This window comes from Copadichromis virginalis, linkage group LG14, assembly GCF_057382275.1.
Source record: "Copadichromis virginalis isolate Kocher_CV1m ecotype Utaka linkage group LG14, C_Virginalis_male_GT1.1, whole genome shotgun sequence".
NCBI lineage: Eukaryota > Metazoa > Chordata > Actinopteri > Cichliformes > Cichlidae > Copadichromis > Copadichromis virginalis.
Genome location: NC_140631.1, coordinates 6,622,871 through 6,643,613, shown reverse-complemented (window position 1 = coordinate 6,643,613; position 20,743 = coordinate 6,622,871). Strand labels below are relative to the sequence as shown.

General features: G+C 46.1%; 1 protein-coding gene across 1 annotated transcript in view; it reads right to left on the bottom strand.

Moving 5' to 3' along the window:
* Window positions 1–10,304: 10,304 nt before the first annotated feature.
* LOC146693306 (UDP-N-acetylglucosamine transferase subunit ALG13-like) overlaps window positions 10,305–20,743 on the bottom strand; it is a 41,009-nt gene continuing 30,570 nt past the window's right edge. Inside the window, exons 9-21 of the mRNA XM_085429615.1 lie at window positions 20,463–20,733; window positions 20,136–20,243; window positions 19,747–19,894; window positions 19,078–19,249; window positions 18,840–18,875; window positions 18,709–18,764; window positions 18,483–18,551; window positions 12,883–13,003; window positions 12,545–12,691; window positions 12,390–12,430; window positions 11,767–11,884; window positions 11,387–11,494; window positions 10,305–10,939 (exon numbers count right to left, since the gene is read on the bottom strand). Coding sequence (XP_085285741.1) covers window positions 10,578–10,939; window positions 11,387–11,494; window positions 11,767–11,884; window positions 12,390–12,430; window positions 12,545–12,691; window positions 12,883–13,003; window positions 18,483–18,551; window positions 18,709–18,764; window positions 18,840–18,875; window positions 19,078–19,249; window positions 19,747–19,894; window positions 20,136–20,243; window positions 20,463–20,733 — 1,757 coding nt within the window. The 3' untranslated portion in view covers window positions 10,305–10,577. The remainder of the gene's footprint in view (window positions 10,940–11,386; window positions 11,495–11,766; window positions 11,885–12,389; window positions 12,431–12,544; window positions 12,692–12,882; window positions 13,004–18,482; window positions 18,552–18,708; window positions 18,765–18,839; window positions 18,876–19,077; window positions 19,250–19,746; window positions 19,895–20,135; window positions 20,244–20,462; window positions 20,734–20,743) is intronic.

The window sequence follows — 20,743 nt, the reverse complement described above, 5'->3', positions numbered from 1 at the left end:
AGATAGGAGAGAACCAGGCGCTCAAATGACTTCATGACCACAGATGTCAGAGCCACGGGTCTGTAGTCATTTAGTCCAGTGATCCTAGGTTTCTTGGGGACAGGGATTATGGTAGAGGACTTGAAGCAGGCAGGCACATGACATGCCTGCAGTGAGGAGTTGAAAATGCCAGAAAACACTGGGGCCAGCTCGTTTAAATTGATATTAGTATTTTATACACATATACAAACACACACATATATACACACATACATATACACATATATACACACATACATACACACACACATATAAACACACACATATATACACATATACGTATTAATAAATATATCACAGTTGAAACAAGATCTTTTTTCCCCTCAATTTCAAATGAGATATTTCCATAAGAAAGAAATACTTAGATGCATTTACTTTCATGAGGCATGACAAATTGCATTTATTATTTCTTTTTAATGTTATAATCAAGATAAAACACCATTATACGGAGATGCCATTACAATAATACATTTTGTTTGATAAAACACGATTTGACTTTCAGGCTCCTTTAAAGGAAAATGTGGATTTTGGGTTCACTGAACAAATGGGTGAGCTAAAATAAAGCTATCAAACAGTACTTAAGCAAAAACAAATAAATAAACACAAATAAAACAAAAATAAACTGTTTTTAACTCTTACCAGGAGATGAAATGCCAGGTGGTGAAGACGGTAATTTGAAGTGGATGGCCAGAAACATCAAGACCTTAATAAGCTATCAACTACAGCCAATCAGAAGACAGGCTGGTCCATGACTTTGTCACATGATACGTGAGAGGAGGGTGGGGGATGGGTGAAGTTGGAGCGTTGATTGACGGGATGGTGATTTCTTTCAATATCAAAGTCCTATATACTCAAAACTCAAGCTAAATTATATTACATAGCTATATATAGCTACGTTAAAGCAGGTGTCAGCATATTTTCATTCTTGGACCTCCAAAAAGTAAGCAATTGCTTAAAACTACTTTCTCACTATGTAAATAATAAAACATCAAATATCCACGATTTAGACCCTTCAAGATAAAACAATAACAACACACTGAATTAGTCTTTAAATTGTCTGGAACTTTTTGGAGCATGATACATATATATGAACAGCTATGCATTTGGTGAATGGGAAGGTATTGTATAAGAGTTGCTTTAAGGCTCTAAACAAAAGGTTAAGAGGTAAAAAAATAGTACACCTAGTAGAGATTGTTTTAAAGTTAGTTTTAATCTCCACTGACTAAGAACACTGGTGATTTATAGTGATTAATTTTACAAAGTATTATTGCACTTAATACTTTTGTGTCTGTCATTAAGCCTGAGGTTTCAGATAAATGTAGTTTTTGTTCAATAAAAAAACCCCATTTTTCATAGTTTTTTGTTTGTTTGTTTTTTTTACAGTGTACCAGATTAGTGGATTTATTTTCAGTACTTGGTATTTGGGAATCATTTCAAGAAAGATAGAGGGAAATAGGGAAACACAAAGACATAGGCTGTATCCCAATTAAGGGTCTGCAGCCTTAAAGGCCGCATTTTAAGGCCGATTACATCACAGTGACGCGACAAAGGCTGTCCCAATTCAAAGGCTGCTCGAAATGCGGCCTTCAAATGCGGCCCTCATTTACCTGAATTTTAAGGATGTGGTGGTGTAGACTTCGTGGCCCAACATATCCCGGAATCCATAGCGTGGTGGTGGGTGTGGATAATTTTGCAGAAAGAAAAACGGCGGAAGCGTGGAGGCCAAAGAGTAAACTTGTAAAAGTAAGTACTGTCACTTATTTATGTGCAAATGTTTAATAACGAAGGACAAAACATTACTGTTGGCCACATGTCAGCTGTCATGGTTCTGGGTCATTTTGACCCAGCTTTTTCAGTTTCTTATATTTTGGTATATTTCTGTATTATGATTTATGTTCTGGTTCTTTAGTTGTGCTGTTTTGATTATTATTCTAGATTTAGATCTGTCACGGTTCTGGGTCCGTTGGACCCAGTAATTTGAGTTTATTATGTTTTGGTTACTTTTGCATCATGGATTATTCTTTATGTTTCTCTGGTACTTTGTGTTTCAATTATCTTGGTGTTTTGGATTGTTTTCTCATTCTCATTGTGATGATGATGATGTTTATTATTAGAGTTTCATGTTTCTGTTTATCCATGTTTTAGGAATTGTGGTTTCATGTATTGTTTGAGTTTCATGTATTATTTTCTGTCCGCCCCTCTGTGTTGAGTCTGTGTCTTTGAGTAGTGTTTCCTGTTTTATTGTGAAAGTCTTTGTCTTATGCTGGGCAGACACTGTGTGATTTTTTTCAGTTGCGCGATTCAGCTCCTGCTCAAACTGTACGGTTGACTCGCAGGGGTTAGAAGTTCATAGGTCACGATGCAGGGTCTCACACTATACGGCCCGATGCTCTGATGCGACCTGAGTGCTCACACTGTGCGTACATAAAATGAAGGTTATAACAGAATTCTGTCGCTCGCTCTCCCTCTCTGTCTTTCACTCACACAGACACGCACACCACCACCATCAACTTTGCTAAATTACTAATGAAAAACATTAATCAGGCAGCTGTGATTGAGCAGCAGTGTAAATCCAACTACTTTCACGGTTGTTGTGGTCGTGATAATTTTGTGAGGCCACATCGAAAAGGCTCGGATGAGCTTTCCAAAGTTCTACAAGTTGTGCCTCCATCGCTTGTGTCCAGATCACACACTGCACTGCCGTGCTGCGCCGTCTTTTTCGCTGACATTTGTGTTTGTGCGTGCGCAGTGTGACAAACTGCGGTGACACCCTCACGACCAAGCGATTGATGATCGGGAGCTGGTCGTGAGGTGTTAATCGCGTCTCGTTACCCCACGTATACTACAGGGAGTGCAGAATTATTAGGCAAATGAGTATTTTGTCCACATCATCCTCTTCATGCATGTTGTCTTACTCCAAGCTGTATAGGCTCGAAAGCCTACTACCAATTAAGCATATTAGGTGATGTACATCTCTGTAATGAGAAGGGGTGTGGTCTAATGACATCAACACCCTATATCAGGTGTGCATAATTATTAGGCAACGTCCTTTCCTTTGGCAAAATGGGTCAAAAGAAGGACTTGGCAGGCTCAGAAAAGTCAAAAATAGTGAGATATCTTGCAGAGGGATGCAGCAGTCTCAAATTGCAAAGCTTCTGAAGCGTGATCATCGAACAATCAAGCGTTTCATTCAAAATAGTCAACAGGGTTGCAAGAAGCGTGTGGAAAAACCAAGGCGCAAAATAACTGCCCATGAACTGAGAAAAGTCAAGCGTGCAGCTGCCAAGATGCCACTTGCCACCAGTTTGGCCATATTTTAGAGCTGCAACATCACTGGAGTGCCCAAAAGCACAAGGTGTGCAATACTCAGAGACATGGCCAAGGTAAGAAAGGCTGAAAGACGACCACCACTGAACAAGACACACAAGCTGAAATGTCAAGACTGGGCCAAGAAATATCTCAAGACTGATTTTTCTAAGGTTTTATGGACTGATGAAATGAGAGTGAGTCTTGATGGGCCAGATGGATGGGCCCGTGGCTGGATTGGTAAAGGGCAGAGAGCTCCAGTCCGACTCAGACGCCAGCAAGGTGGAGGTGGAGTACTGGTTTGGGCTGGTATCATCAAAGATGAGCTTGTGGGGCCTTTTCGGGTTGAGGATGGAGTCAAGCTCAACTCCCAGTCCTACTGCCAGTTTCTGGAAGACACCTTCTTCAAGCAGTGGTACAGGAAGAAGTCTGCATCCTTCAAGAAAAACATGATTTTCATGCAGGACAATGCTCCATCACACGCGTCCAAGTACTCCACAGCGTGGCTGGCAAGAAAGGGTATAAAAGAAGAAAAACTAATGACATGGCCACCTTGTTCACCTGATCTGAACCCCATTGAGAACCTGTGGTCCATCATCAAATGTGAGATTTACAAGGAGGGAAAACAGTACACCTCTCTGAACAGTGTCTGGGAGGCTGTGGTTGCTGCTGCACGCAATGTTGATGGTGAACAGATCAAAACACTGACAGAATCCATGGATGGCAGGCTTTTGAGTGTCCTTGCAAAGAAAGGTGGCTATATTGGTCGCTGATTTGTTTTTGTTTTGTTTTTGAATGTCAGAAATGTATATTTGTGAATGTGGAGATGTTATATTGGTGTCACTGGTAAAAATAAATAATTGAAATGGGTATATATTTGTTTTTTGTTAAGTTGCCTAATAATTATGCACAGTAATAGTCACCTGCACACACAGATATCCCCCTAAAATAGCTAAAACTAAAAATTACTTCCAACAACATTCAGCTTTGATATTAATGAGTTTTTTGGGTTCATTGAGAACATGGTTGTTGTTCAATAATAAAATTATTCCTCAAAAATACAACTTGCCTAATAATTCTGCACTCCCTGTATACGATGCATGACGCACGATGAAGGCCAAAATCGGGCCGATCGCCAAAACGGTCGCACGACTCAAAAATCGGCTCAAAATGGGCCAAAAATCGTACAGTGTAAGCCCAGCATAAGGTTAGTGTGTGCAGGTTTGTTCCCCCTGTCTCGTTAGCCCTGATCTCCCCAAGCTGTGTCTCCCTGCTGTTGCCATTTCCCTCATTACTACCCTGTGTATACAAGCCCTGTGTTTTCCCGTGCTTGGTGTTGCGTCGTACCCTCAGATCCTGCCTGTGTTCCAGTTAGTGTCTTCATGTTTGGTTTCTGTTTTGTTGGTGCCAGCAATAAAGCTGTGGTTTTCAGTAGTGATGGGCAGATGAAGCTTCATGAAGCACTGAAGCTTTTCATCCAATTGGTTCATCCCAGCGCAAAGCGTCTTGAAGCTTCATTTGCTCTAGCAGGACACCTACTGGACGTAAAAATATTAGTTGGCATGAATTTGAAGAGTGTGGCCTTTTGCACACAGCCTGTAAATGTCAACAACAAAAGGAGTGTGTAAAACATATATATTTTAGTGATGGCAGTATACTTTGTATATTTATACTGGCAGTATGGAAAATGATCATTTGGAAATGCTTAAAATGGAAATGATCATTTACTGTGAGGTGAGCTGTGGTTGGGGTGTGGACAGTGGTTGTGCTTTTGTAACGCTGAGGTATGGACAGCTACACACTGAGGCCTCAGTCCTGCCTGTTCACATTTTATTCAGTAAAAACTAAATTTTCACTGCTTTTATAACCTTTAGTGGGGAGAACATAGCTAGGATTTAATGATTTAACAAATCTTTGTCCTCCACAATGCTAAATGGCTGGGAGTCCTCAATCACCATGCTAACCAGGTCTTCATCTATTTGAGATTCTTCTCCTGAGGAAAGACAATAAAGACAAAGCACAAATATAAATATCACACACGTAACTTATTACAGTTGTATAATATTGTTATATCATTTAGTAACATTACTGCATGCTATATTATCATTGCATTTGATGGCTCACCTGGTCTTGCTCCACAATCGGTGTTCCTCTTATTCTCATGCAAAGCTCTGTAGTGCCTAAGCATGGATGAGGTGTTGTTGTTATATCCCAGCTCCCTGGCACATAGCAAACACTTCACCTTGTACAAAAGCAAAGCCGCTTAACATAAATTGTATTGCACCATCAGTATTATGAAAATACATCTTCTGTAGAAATTTACATACCTTGTTGGGAGGAATAAAATCACAATGTTCCCACACAGGGGAGGACATCCGCCTCTTCTTAGCTGGCTCCATTCTCTCCTGACTTTCTCTCCTCACTCTCATAAACCTCCAAACTGTCTCCAAACTCTCACTAACCGCAACTCTCCATCAAACACGTACATTTTGAATGAAGTCTGAGGGGTTTATATCGCTGTCATAGCTCGCGGCAAAGTTCAAACCACTTCATGAAACAGTCACGTGGTACAGCCGGGCAGCGAGACTTCGGACGTCATCATTTTCAGCTCCTCCCATAAATGAAGCAAGCCTCGATACGCGCATCGCGGAAACGCCCCCTCCATTACTCGACACAAGCTTCGAAGCCTCGATACAGAACGTCACATCACTAGTTTTCAGTATATTTCCGTCTCAGAGTCCTGCACTTGGATCCACATCTCCACCTGCCCGCACACAGAGCCCTGACAGAATGACGCGACCAGTATGGATCCAGCAGACTCACTTTTCACCTCTGAGGGAGAGAATCTCGCGCACCTATGCACCTACTGTTGGAGGATAATCCACGCTGCGAGCCCCTACAAGAGGCAGCTGGAGGTAGTGTTTTTTGATCATTTTTTGTCGTCCACTGCCTCCACCGTCAGTTTTCTAAACATAAATGGACTTAAGCAAATAATAACAGCTCTAAGAGCGAGGCTAGCCTTCGAACTGTTTGGCATGGGCGGTCCAGGAAAGGATGATTCAGCTACCCTCCTGGAGGCCCTCACCACGTGATGTTCTCGACGTCAGCGGCAGTTTTTGCCAAGGTTTATCGCCAAATCGTTTGATCCATCCTTGAAGAAGAAATGCAACCCTAGCCGTCACCACCCAACCACACTTCACTTTTCTCCTGTAGTACGGACTGGTGCAGTTTTCATTTCCACTCCGCAGCAGCGTTTCTCTATGTCACCTTTTGCCAGCCCTGATCCCATTTCAACTGGGAAGCGGCGGATGTGCCGCCAGCATTCACAGTCCCAGCAGGAGTCTGGGATTTTGTCTGAACAGCCGGCAAGGAATGTTCTGGATGATTGTCATGCTTCGAAACCTGTCAAGCATGTAGAGACCGCTGTTCATCCTCAACTCAACACATCTGTCAGCTGATCAGCAGCCACCTTCAGCTCAGTCAGCTGATCAGCAGCCACCTTCAGCTCATTTAGCTGACCAGCAACCACCTTCAGTTCAGCTAGCTGCTCATCAGCCACCTGTTGCTCAGTGTCCTGTGTTTTCTGCTCAGCAGCCGCCTGTAGCTCAGTGTCCAGTGTTTCCTGCTCAGCAGCCGCCTGTAGCCCAGTCACCAACTCCACCCCCACCACTTTCATCTCAAGTTCAGTCACCCATATCTCAGTCTTCACCCCCGCTATCTATAGCTCAGTCGCTACCACAATCGGATTTTCTGCAAGCTTTGTTACAGTCCATGACCCAGTCAGTAGCTCAGTTAGTGGAGGAATCATTAGTGTTGTCATCTGTTCAGTCAGCCACTCATTTTCACCCTCAGCCATGGGTTCCAATTGCCTCTGGTCCTGCATCTGCTCCAGCTGGAGGGCTCGAGTCGCCGGTCCAGCCTCAAGTTTCGTCAGCTGGAGGGCCCGAGGAGCCCTTCCAGCCTCATGTGTCGTCAGCTGGAGGGCCCGAGTCGCCCGTCCAGCCTCAAGTGTCGTCTGCTGGAGGGTCCGAGGAGCCCACCCAGCACCACGCCTCGTTAGCTGAGGGTCCTGGAGGACCCAGCCAGCACATCCTAACATCTGCTGATGGTCCGGGGAAATCTGTTCAGCCGTCACCTGCTGAATCATCCCCCGCGACTTCTACATCATCGCCTGCAGCATCATCGCCTGCAGCATCATCGCCGCCAGGTTCCGCTGCCGTCCCGCCGCCACGTCTTCATCTACGCCTGGTCCCGCCTCTGTGTCTTCATCCATGCCTGGTCCAGCCTAATTGTCTTCAGCCTGCGCCGCCGCCGTTGCTGTGTGCACGGTCGGCCTCCAGAACTGTTTGCCCGTCGCCGCCGTTGCTGTCCGCACGGCCGGCCCCCTGAACTGTTTTGGCTCTTGTGCTGTCGACCTCTGGGTCAATCCCCTGAACTTTTCATGGACTCTTGTTGAACTCTAGTTTCGTTTTTGATGTGTTTTCCTTCATTTTTGGACCCTTGTGCTCCTTGTTTTTTGTTTGGTTTCTCCTCGTGAAGCGTTTCAGCACATTCCCCAAACTGTGTCGACACAGTTTTGCTCCATACTGACACCTGCTGGACCTTAAATACCATTGCAGGCAACTTACTTGAGATTCACAACAGACACTGATTCAATGACCTAGTCATACTTGTACACACTGTAAGGCATTGTACTTTCCATGGAATCATTTTATATCTTCTATATTACAAATATTGTAGACATCTTTAAAATATATTATGAATGACATTAAGTGAAAATTAAAATGAAAGTATTGTGAATGTAATATTACCCATTTGACTCACAGTTCATTATAAATTTCTATTCAGAAAAATAGGTTTATCCAATGTTTTTGCATTCAGTCTATTGCGTTTTTTGTCTTTTTATTTTATTTTTTTTTTACATCATTTTTCCAGCTTTGGAAAAATCACAGGAACAGATGAAGCTGGGTTACACAAAAGCTGTAAAGCCAGGTGGATAAGGTTCTGATAAGATGTCTTCCTATTCCCTCAGTACATTACACTCTCTCTCCACAATACTACGGGGTTGGCAGTCCTTTATAATAAAATTCAGGACTGCCTGGTCCAAAGCAGTCTTCCTAGATGCTTGATTTGAAAATAATAAAACACATATTAATTAAAGAAAATGATGATAAAGTGGCTCAGCGTGACTGGGAGGGGTCGGAGTGGAGGGCGGTGCTAAGCGGCCTGCTGGGGATGGACAGCGCTCAGATTGAGGCACTTCTGGAGTCCAGGGAGCAGTTCGGCCACGGCGTGGTGGCAGGTTAGAATCACTATTTACTCTGCCACATTTACACATCCCTGAACGAACCCTGTGGTCTCTTTTAGGATTGGTGGATGTGGGCCGGACCTGGCTTTGCCCCGCCTCCCTCCAGGGGAAGGACCTACAGTGCCTGGAGCAGTCGGCCGTGCTGATTGGTCTGCAGGAGAAGCACCTGACTAACCTGTCCAACCCTCGCTGGCTGAAGGCCCCACTGAGAGCTCCGGGAGGTCGCGACCTCTAGACCATAGAGATCCCAGCAAAACTGTTACCATGACAACACATACGTAACCTACCCGGGCACTGAGGCCGATGCTGGAGCGACTTCTCTGTCATAGTACTTTGGTTTTTACAGCTGATCATTGATCTGTGATCAGAGCGGTGGCACTTGTCCTACTGACTGTATGTTTAATTTTGTTGATGTGTGGGGGTTAAAACGGCAACTGTTGCCGGTGGGTTAATAAGGGCACCTTCCAAACGTCCAGTGTTTGTGTAAATAACCTACCTGTGGTGCTGTTATCAGGCGGCTGTATGTTACACTGAAATTAAAAGGTAATATTTTGCTATGCTTGCTGTTCTGGCCATTGTTCTCTCGCTGTTTTAGAAAACAGTCTGTGCAGAATTGTTGTAATTCAGTCACACTGGAGGGTTTTAGAGCATGAAGCCGTCAGGACTTTGACTAAACCAGAGGATGGTAAACTGCAGAATTCATGGTTCCATCAACAAAACAAATGGTTAAGCACACAAACCGACCTCTAATCCAGGTAACTGCACGTAACTCAGGCTTTTCTGAAGGTGCTTCCTATCAAAAGTTACCATGGTAACTTATCAGCAGGTATGAAACCAGCACCCGTTAACCAATCAGATCTATAAAAACCACAGTGATCAATACACATACAGTATAATTTAAACATGTATCAGGCTGAGTCAACACGCCATCTGCAGATTTTCATACAACCTGTGGCGCTTTTCTCTATGAAACAAGCGGCGGTGGATGGAGCAGCTACATCCACGTGAGCTCATCCCGAATGATGATGTCACCATAAGCAAATCCAGATAAAGAGTTCCTGGGCTGAGGGACGTCCCTCCATCACCGCGTTTCTATTCTTGGCTGTGACGCCACTTCCTGTGTCAATAAAGGTTTAAAAATGACGACAGGCGACTCAGTGGGGGGGGTGGGGGGAGTCGTCTCAGGCTTCGCTGCTCATCACAGGTCTGGACAAAGTAGTCGTTCAAACATCCATCAACCTTTGTCTCAGTGTAATCAGATTACTTACTGAACTTCAGTGTCACAGCAGCTGTAATGGAAAAAAATGCCTTTATTGATTTTAGTTTCCATGGAAACTAAGAAAATCAGAGTCAGCCTCCAAAGCTCTCAAATTTTCTGCTGCTATGAATCACACTCACCCCTAACCTGCACAGGTGAGAGTTTTCTACCTGAGAGCTCAAACTGACACACTGAGGCGCTGCCCCCTCACCAGAGATGACGACCTATCACCTGTAACTCCCCTCTGATCCCCGTCTCTCACGCCCTGTGGAGAATCGCACCTTTCTGGCTTTATTATTTTACTTCCTGTTTGCTCAAAGCATAAAAAACAGGAAGTTAATGTTTGGGACTGTTAGCTGGACAATAGTCATGTGATGACGCAAAAACGCCATCTGCTGGTGAAACAAACTTTATTCACCCAAAACCCAAAAAACAAAACATCAACACAAAGATCCCTCCACAAATAGGGACTGGTCACACCCACCACCTCATATTGGCTGTCACAACATGAATTTTAACCAACAGCAACATCCATTAACATCCAGCCAATATTTACCTTTAAATCCTAACTTTAATTTTGAAAGTCTTGCTGCAGGAAAAGTGTTCATAATAATGTTACCACTAATTCAAAACAAAAGGGGTTTTAGCCTTGAGCTAATATGCACGTTACATAGTGGGTGGGATGTAGAGTGTGTCTGTGTGGTGAGGGGGCGGGGCAGCAATGTATCCAACAACATGAGAAGGGTTGGGGGCAAGGCAGTAGAGTCGTGGGGCGTGGCCTCCAGTCGATATTGGCCCCCAGTAGACAGAGGACGGGTGGTAGGAAGAGTGGTGAGGGTGGTGGGCGGGATGTGGAAGAGGAGGTGCAGGGGCTGTAGTCAGGTAGGTGCTTGGGGATGGAGCTTCATATGGCAGGTGGAGCAGTGGGAGAGGAGGGAGGGGCGACTGATCTGGGTAGAGGAGAGCAGAGGAGGGGGCGGAGCCTGGAGGAGTAGGACTGATGGAGGAGGAGCTTTCCATGGAGACACCTGAGGAGACAAACCACATGCCTTTATTTTCAAAGTAAATTCGTTTATAATGCAGAAAATTTGGGTTTTAATGTGGAGGCACACTAATCATGTGACCTGACCAATGACTAACAGCGCCTGCAATTGGCCCATTGTGCTTCCGCCTTCATCTGACTCCAGAATTACTGCACCGCACTTCCTGTCTGTTGCCACGCCTGTTTGCTATGTTCATCTGGTCAAATTTCACCTTAATAACAATACAGTAGTCATTGGGTACAGGAATGTGACAGCTGGATGGTGTAGGGTTTACCCCACCCTTCCCTCCTCATTGCGCCACTCTCACCATTATGCAGCTGTAAAGCTTCACCAACAGACCTGCTGACCTCCGGCACTTCTACACTGTCTTATTGACAAACACTTCCTGTTTTGGCAGCGTGTGCACTCCAAAGGTAAAGGTAAAGTACTGACCGCCGTTGCGTCCCTCTGTCTGTCCATCTGCAGACCTGGAGGATTCTGGGTAGGAGATGGCGGGCTGATGGGAGATCCGCCCAGTCTCAGAGAATGGCTGGGAGGCAGCTGGGGACGGAAGATGGGACAGATCAAGTCACAGTAAAGGGGGTGGAGCTTAAATTAAAACACCTGAGGGACCATCCATGCTGTAATGACATCACTGCACACATCTTCCTGTTAGTCATGTGTTCCCCACAGTTGCCTCCTACCTGATCGCACTGTTTTATTGTGAAAGGCTTCGCTACGGAAGTGAAGGCTCAGCTAAAAGATGAAACTTGCATCTTTTGTATACAGGTGGAGGAAGTGCAGCACCACCTGCTGGAACCGATCACTCTTACCGTGCAGAGGGGGCTCCTGGCCCAGGTAGGGCGTGTAGGGCTGGTAGGGGTAGGCAGTCTCAGGTGAGGAGGCGGGATACAGCTGCTGCTGTTGCTTCCAGCAGCTCTGATGGTACCACTGAGGAGACAGATGGTCACATGACGGTCACATGACAAATTCACAGCATCATGTCATCACCTGAACCTGAAACACCTGCAGAATCATCTATAAACATTCAAAGAACCTGAAGGAAACGTGTGTCTCTTTGAAACGGCAGCCACAGGTTAAAGGAGAGGAACACCAGTCACATGACCTCCACAGGACCCAGGTGATCAGAGTGCCCTTGGAAGATGTTTACCACACCTGCAAGTGACTCAGGTGCACTCAGACTTCTGCTGCTAAAACAGATCTGCCAGTGGAGGAGCTGAGCTAGTTTCAGTCATTATGTCCTGTTTATAGGTCGGAAACCTGCAGTCAGCTGAGACTGAAGGATCACCTGGATGATAACGAAAGGTTTCTCCCACTGAAAACGTCCAGAACAGAATCAACATTCTGTGATGCTCCGTGAGTTCATTCAGGCGTCTCACCTTCACCTGTCAGCGCCGCTTCAAATACTGCTGTTTATTGTTCAGGTGTCTCTTACCTGGATGCCCAAATTGAAGTAATACTGGAGGACTCTGCAGTCTACACACACACACACACACACACACACACACACACACACACACACACACACACACATAAATCAAACTGATCCATATGGATACAAACTGTAGACACAAGCTTTTGACCTCTGACCTCTTGGTAAATCCCTTCCATTAGGGTCATATGAATAAGGGGGCGGGGCTACCACAGTGCAGAGCGGCTCACCCAACTCATTAACCGACCAGGAAGAAGCAGCTGGCATCGCCATGGCAACCAGAAAACGTGTTAGTGTATGGCAACCTACTGAGAACCAATGAGACTGTCAGACTTCGTGTCAGCTAAAGCTCTCAGAGGTGACAGAAGTCCCTCCCCCTGATATTCAGACTTCCTGTTTTAGAGGTGCAGCCAATCAGAGCCAATTAAAGCGGGTTCAGGCCTTAAACAGGGCAGAGCTCTGAGAGAAGTAACTGAGGTGGGCAGTGTTTGCTTACCTGAGCGTGTCTGCGCGTGTGTGGCTGACAGCAGGTGAGCAGCTGCTGGTAGCCGTGATGAGGAAGAGGAGGGTGAGGAGGAAGATGGAGACGAGCAGATGACTGACAGCGGCTTCACTACCTGACACACACACACACACACACACACACACACACACACACACACACACACACACACACAGCAGTGAGCGAACACCTGCAGCTCTGCAGGCAGCCACAGGGGGCAGCACATCAGGATTCTGTGATCAAAAGATCTCAATTTGTTTTCAGTCACAGCGATTCTGCTCGTACAGACAGAACCCGCCAAGCGTTTTCTTTTTCCCCCCTTTTTTAATACAAAATATTTTTATAGAGTATTTATGGATAAAGTTTACAAAGAAAGAAAAGACGGACAACAAACTGTTTATAATGAATACAAAACAGAACTTCTCATGTTAGAACATTGTTTTCCTCTTATTATTTACCAAACAAGCAACGAAAAGAAAAAAACAACAAGATAACCAAAGCCAGAGGGATTATGATATTAACTAACCCTGTCCACAAGAACCACACAGAAGTTAGCTGCAACATCACTGAGCTTCACATTCCCGTTAACACAGACAGACATCAGACCACTATGGAGAAGCAAATCCGTTAGTCAGCTGGAACATCCGTAAGTTGAAGTTTAGAGACGTTTTCCAGAAAGAGACCCCAAATTTTATCGAATGTGCCCTTTTGGTTCTGGATGGAGCAGTGGATCTTTTCCAGACTGAGACATGACATGAGATCAGCAAGCCACCGAACATGGGAGGGCGGGGCAGCGGCCTTCCACCTCATCAAAATGGCACGCCTAGCCAAGAGGGAGCCAAAGGACAGCAGCCTGCGCTTTGCTCTGGGAATATACTAATCATCCTCTCCCGCTGTACCACAGAGAGCATGTAGGGGGTTGAGAGCTAGTTTCAGGCCGGTAGCCTTGTTCGAAGTGCAGAAAACCTCCTCCCAAAAATTTGCCAGGGCAGGTCCAAAACATGTGGGTTAGATTGGCATCATCAGACCCGCACCTGTTACAGTGAGGGTCTAAACTGGGATAAAGCTTAGCTAGTTTGGATTTAGATAAGTGGGCTCTGTGGACTACTTTGAATTGTAACAGGGAATGATGGGCGCAGAGTGAGTCCCAGACGGAGTGAGTCCCAGACGGAGTGAGTCCCAGACGGAGTGAGTCCCAGACGGCATCTGACATAGATACACCCAACTCCTTCTCCCATGTGGACTTGAGAATGGGAGCTGGGGTTACACTGCACAGTTTATTATAGATGCGAGACATTACAGCTTTGCGTGATAGTTGCAAATTAAGGAGCTCGACCAGTAAGTTGGCAGCTGGAGCTTCTGGAAAATTTGAGAGGTGGGATTGCAAAAAATGTCTGCTTTGTAAATATCTAAAAAAGTGAGTTTTGGGAAGATGTATTTTCCTGCCAGCTGATCGAATGATGATAGTTTATTGTATATAAAGAGACCTTTAAAGTAAATAATACCTGCTCTAAACCAGACCTGGAACAAGTTGTCCAAAGCTGGGGGAGGAATAGGTGGTTTGAAAGGATGGGGCTTTGAAGTGAAAAATAATTAAGATTGAAATGTCTCCTTAACTGCGCCCAAACCCTGAGGGAGTGCCGAATTATTGGATTAGATGTAAAGTTGTCAATGAATGAAGGAAGAGAAGAACCCAGAAAGGAGGCAAGAGAAATTCCCTGAGTTGAGCCTGATTCCATTGCCAGCCAGCTGGTGGGGCCCACACCCTCCCCAGACTGGAACCAGTAGGTCAGGGACCGAATGTTGGCAGCCCAATAGTAAAAACGGAAGTTGGGGAGTGCCAGACCCCCTTCAATCTTAGGTTTCTGTAAATGCACCTTAACTACTCCAGGTCGTTTACCCTTCCAAATATAAGAGGAGATTCCAGGAGAGTCTAGAGTTGTAAAGAAAGACTTGGGGATGAAGACTGGTAAAGATTGAAATAAGTAGGTCTCAAAGGTACGGTTTAACTTGGTTTAAATCCTACCTCTCAGAGAGGCCGTTCTCTGTTGCTATGGGGCAACACTCCTTGGCTTCTGCTCCTATTTACTGTGGTGTGCCTCGAGGGTCCGTGCTCGGTCCTGCTCTTTTCTCTTTGTACATGTTGGGATTAATTTTTAGAAAATACAACATCTCCTTTCACCGTTATGCCAATGATATCCAGATTTATTCACCTCTGAAATCCGATGTGTCTGCTTCTTTGCAACCTCTGTTCAACTGTTTGCATGAAGTTAAAATTTGGTTATCACATAATTTTCTTACATTGAGCGAAAATAAGACCGAAATCATAGTCTTTGGTAGTCACACTCTGCCACACATCGAACTCCAGGTTTCTGTAAACGTCCCCGTCCAGAGACTTCATCACTTTGTAGGGCAGAGACAGTCTGGAGGGGGGCAGAGCTTCTGCAGGAGGCTGAACAACAAAAACATTACATCAGCTGCAGTTCCTCTGATGTCCAGCAGAGGCAGCAGTGAGTCAGTCCCATAAACTTCCATGTTTGCTGTCTGCTAGCTTCACCTGACCAATAATATGGCTGCTGTGAGGTTACCGTACCAACAGATCATCCAAGAAGGCGGAGCTCCAGTTTAATGAGTGAAATTCAACAGTTATGATTGGATGCCACTGACTTGCACGTCACGGATTCTTCTGGCATCATTTGGCTCTTTGCATTTTTACCTTTCTTACTTCACCAATGACGAGTTCACGTGTTCCAGCTCCTGCTGATGGCGTCCTACGACTCTGAACAAACTCAGGCTGAAACTAGACATTAAAAGCTGCAGAACAGAGGTCGTCACTGCAGAGCCTCAGGCGTGAAGCAGGAAGTAGAGCGTGTTTCTAAAGACCCTGGTGGCTCCTCTGAATGTTCTGGTTATCACATAATTTTCTTACATTGAGCGAAAATAAGACCGAAATCATAGTCTTTGGTAGTCACACTCTGCTAGACCGGTTAGCTGATGCCCTTGGCCCTCTCGCCAGCCATCTCTCGCTCACTGTAAGAAACCTCTGAGTGTTCCTGGATGGCTCTCTTTTAAACTTCAGAAACACGTCTCCACTGTGGTAAAAACAGCTTTTGCCAGTTGCGTCAGATATCCAAAGCAAAGCCGTTCCTTCCTTTAAAGGACCTTGAAAAGCTTATCCACGCATTTATCACATCCAGACTGGACTACTGTAACTCCCTCTACTCGGGCCTCCAACACTCTTCTCTTTACCGGCTTCAGTTAATTCAAAATGCAGCTGCGCGTCTTTTAACAGGTACGAGAATCTATGAACGCATAACTCCCAATTTTAGCCAAATTACATTGGCTCCCTGTCAAATATCGCATAGATTTTAAAATTCTTTAGTTCACTTTTAAAATTCAGAATAATTTAGCGCCCAGCTATCTCTCTGAACTCCTCCACTTACACAATCCCAACAGAGCACTTAGATCGTCCAATCACAGGCTCCTTGCACAACCTAGGACTCAAATGAAGTCGAGAGGTGACCGGGCCTTTGCAACCGTGGCACCCAGACTCTGGAATAACCTCCCTGTTCATATTCGTACTGCCGAGTCGATCCAGTCATTTAAATCACGTCTTAAAACGTATTTTTTTACTTTGGCCTTTGATTCTAACTCGTTGGCTGTTTTAGCTTATTGTGTTGTTGTGTTGATATTGACCCTTTCCAACCTGTGGGCCAGCGCTTTAGCTAGGATCTTAAAGTCAAGGTTCAGAAGTGAAATCGGCCGGTATGATGCACACTCAGTTGTCGTTCCCCTTTTTTGCAATTAAAGTTATGGAAGCGTCGTACCAGGAGGTTGGCAGTTTGCCTTGTGTGGATGCTTCAGATAGAACAGAGTGGAGTAGAGGTACGAGCTGGGGGCAAATGATTTGAAAAATTCTACCGAAAAGCCGTGCGGGCCAGGGGACTTCCCTGACTGTAGAGAGAAAATTGCAGCGCCAATGTCTTCTTTGGAAAATGGCGCATCCAAGATCTCTCTGTGGGTGTCTTCCAGCTCAGGAAAGTCCAAGCTTTTAAGAAAATTTGTGATCAGTGAGCGGTCGGTGGGAGATTCAGAGGAGTAAAGCTTCAGATAATATTCCCTGAATGCGTCATTGATTTTGGCATGATCAATAACAAGCCCACCATCTGACTTAATGGTGTTTATACACTGACGTGGCTTTACACCCCTTATTTAGTCAGCTAGGAGTTTGCCCGATTTCTCTCCATGCACAAAGAGTGTACTCCTCTTTAAGAGTTGCCTCTCCACGGCATGAGTTGAAAGAAGTTCAAATTTGGTTTGGAGTTCAATATGTTTCTTGTAAACCTCAGAGTCCTTATTGTATGCATAGTGATGGTCCAAGTGTTTTATTTTATCGGCTAATTCTTGCCTTTCTTTGAAGTTTACCCTCTTTATATTAGCTGTATATGAAATGATCTGCCCTCGGGATAGGACCTTCATTGAGTCCCAAACTAAAAGGCTAGAAATATTTGGGGAAAGATTGGAGTCTAAAAAGAGCTTAATTTGGTTATTTATAAATTCCAGAAAGGTATTATCAGATAGTAGTGTGGGGTTAAAATGCCAACTCCTGTCTGTTCTAGGTAAGTCAGGCATAGCCAGTCAGAATTAAAGGGGCGTGGTCTGATATAACTATGGCACGGTATTCACAGGCACATGCAATGTGGGGTGGCTGTAGCTCAGGTGGCAGAGCAGGTCAGCCACTAATCAGAAGGTCGGTGGTTCGATCCCAGGCTGCCTCCTGGCTGCATGCCAAATATCCTTGGGCAAGATACTAACCCCATGTTTGTCTACTGGTGGTGGTCAGAGGGCCCGGTGGCGCCTGTGTCCGGCAGCCTCGCCTCTGTCAGTGCACCCCAGGGCAGCTGTGGCCACAATGTAGCTTGCCATTGCCAGTGTGTGAATGGGTGAATGACTGAATGTAGTGTAAAGCGCTTTGGGGTCCTATGGACTAGACAATACAAATGCAGGCCATTTACCATTTACTAGTCAAGTAGTCTATCCTAGAAAAAGTGTGATGGACATAAGAGAAAAAGGAATACTCCTTTCAGTCAGATGCAGATATCCCTGTTCCCGTATGAAGAAAGGAATGAATGCGTTTATGTTTTTGAACAGAAACAGGAAATACACACTCAGACTTTGTCCCGACTGCCGTTAGACCAAAACCAAGAGAAGAAGAGAGCTCGGCGCGTCACAGGAACAGGAAGTGCTCAAAGTCCAAGCACCATTACCTTCAGAGGTTGCGACCTCTGGAGGATGACGTTGGACAGGCGCTTTAGGCCTGCTGTACAGGTTTTTGATTGGACGAACAATGTTTAGAGCTGTTCTCTGTCCAGCTTGTCGCCGCCCACTGAGACGAGGCGGAGCAGAGATGGCAGCTGCAGTCTGTGGCGCGGTCGCAATAATATTCTCCTGAAGTCTGAAGCAGGAAGTTGAACTTCCCCGGGTCTGAAACAAGACGCTCAGACTGCGAGGAAGCAGCGCCAACCACTGAGCTACCCTGGCACCGCTGTCACACACGCGATGATGTCACCTTCAAGCTACGCTGCGGGACGTACCTGCTGGCTGTAGCTGAAGTTCACGTCTGATCTCGTGGGAGAGTCAGCCACGCCTCCTTCCTGCTCATCCTTTCAAAATAAAATAAAAACAGACTGATTACAGCTTCATGGGGTCACTGATCACATGACCTCTTCACACGTGCGAATTTCAAACCAGTTTTCATGTGCAACATTATGCTGACCTGCATCACACTAACAGGAGACAGAGGCAGAGGTCAGCTCTTACCTGATTGGTGGAGGTCTCAGTGGCGCTGTAAACTCCGGAGGTCTGGAAACTCTGATCTGAAATAATGTGAGACAGAGTCACCAATACGGCTGCTGCAGGGAGGCGTGTCACAGCGGGATCACGTTACTCACCCTGTGAACTGTAGATGAAGTCCTCCGTGTACTCGGCTGCATGCGGGAGCCACGCGCGCGCACACACACACACGCACGCACGCACGCACGCACGCACACACACACACACACACACACACACACACAATTAAAGTCAGTTTCTGATGAGTTTTCACAGTAAAAACCTCTCAGACCTTTACTGTGAAAGGTTACTAAGGGGAAGGAAGTGAAAATCTGAAGTGAGCAGTGGCGTCCTCACCCTGGTCCTCCACTGTGCTTATGTCCTCCTGCTCCTCCTCTGACGAGCACACGGGAGTGTTTCTGGGTGGGGGGGCAGGGGAGAGGGGCCCAGAGCCTCTCTGAACTCTATAGGAGGAGCCAGAGGGAGGGGCTGGGGCACCAATGGAGGGGGGAGGAGCCACAGTGGGGCCCTGCATAGGAAACGGTAAAATGTGACCTGAAAATGTTACACCTGACTCTTCTTCTTCGACAACAAGTCTGTGACCAATCATCAGCCGCCTCACTCAAGGGCCCTTTCTATTGGCTGCCAGCAACAACCAAGAAAAGACTGTATATAAAAGATAGACATGTTTGTAGGAGTTTAAAACTGCATTCTTGTTAATGGCCTAGAGGGGGCGATAGCTATGGTCACGTGGAAGTGGAAAAAACCTCAGTTACTCATCTCAGCTCACACACAATAAAATGGAGTCTGACGTCTCAGAGGACAAATATCTGGGACACTCTTAAAGATGTGATGTCGCTGCTTACCTCACCTGTCCTCAGTAATGTAGAATCTGGTTTTTGAGTAACCATCATTTAAACGTGTTTACCATAAACCACGTGAAGCACACGGCCCCTCCCACCTGCCTCAGCGCTCCGTGCACACACGCGCCGCATCATCGGAGGATTTTTCCAAGTACATACTCACTGGCAGCGGAGGGAAGACACCGTCGCTGGCGCCATCGAGCTGGTAGTACGAGATGGCTGCGTCCAGATCGGCCGGCTCCTCCACCGCCTCGGGAAAACCAAACTGACACTCTTTGTTCAGAGCCGCCGCCAGCTGACGCCGACTGCGCCTGAAAAAAACCACGGAGGAGAAAATAAAAACCCACCGACTGACATCACATCCTCTTTCAGGCCAGAGTGACTTTGTCTGCGATTACGGCACCTCATGTCACATGACTCGATTCATTTTAAAAACAGGAGCTGCTTCAGAGATCAGCTGACCGGTCATTCCTGGTGGTTACATCAGTGTCGTGCATGTTGGCGTGTCGTGCGTGTTGCCGTGTCATGCGTGTTGGCGTGTCGTGCGTTTACCGGGACCTGAAGGTGAAGCTCTCGTAGTCCTGATAATACCTGCGACCAGGATGGTAATAGGTCAGCTGAGTACCAATCAGGTGACGGTTCAGGAAATGGGTGGAGCTTCTGACCAGAAACATTTGCGCGCGTGCACACACACACACACACACACATACACACACACACACACTCCTCATTAACATGATATTTTTCACTGATGGTCAGAGCCACTGACATCGATCAGGTAACTAAGGGGGCGGGTCCCACCTTCAGAAAAGTGCATTTAAAACATTTGTGTCTGTGATGGAGTCAAACTGCACAGGTGCATCTCAGGTAAAGTCTCACCTTAAGGCTCCGTAGCGTGGTGTTCGGGCTGGGGGGGGATGGTGATGGCGAGGGGGGGCATAGGGGTTATAGGTCATAGCTCCAGGTGATGGAGGAGGGGGTGGGCGGGGGTGGCCCGCCGGTTGGAAGCGAGGTGGCAGACTCGAGGGGGCGGGGCCTCCATAGGAAGGAGGAGGTGGGATTAGCAGCTCTGTTCCCTTCATCCCACGAGATTTCCTGAAGTAGCGATGGCGGTGATGCCGCTGACACCGCTGACCACGAGAGTCCGGGTCTGAGGGAGA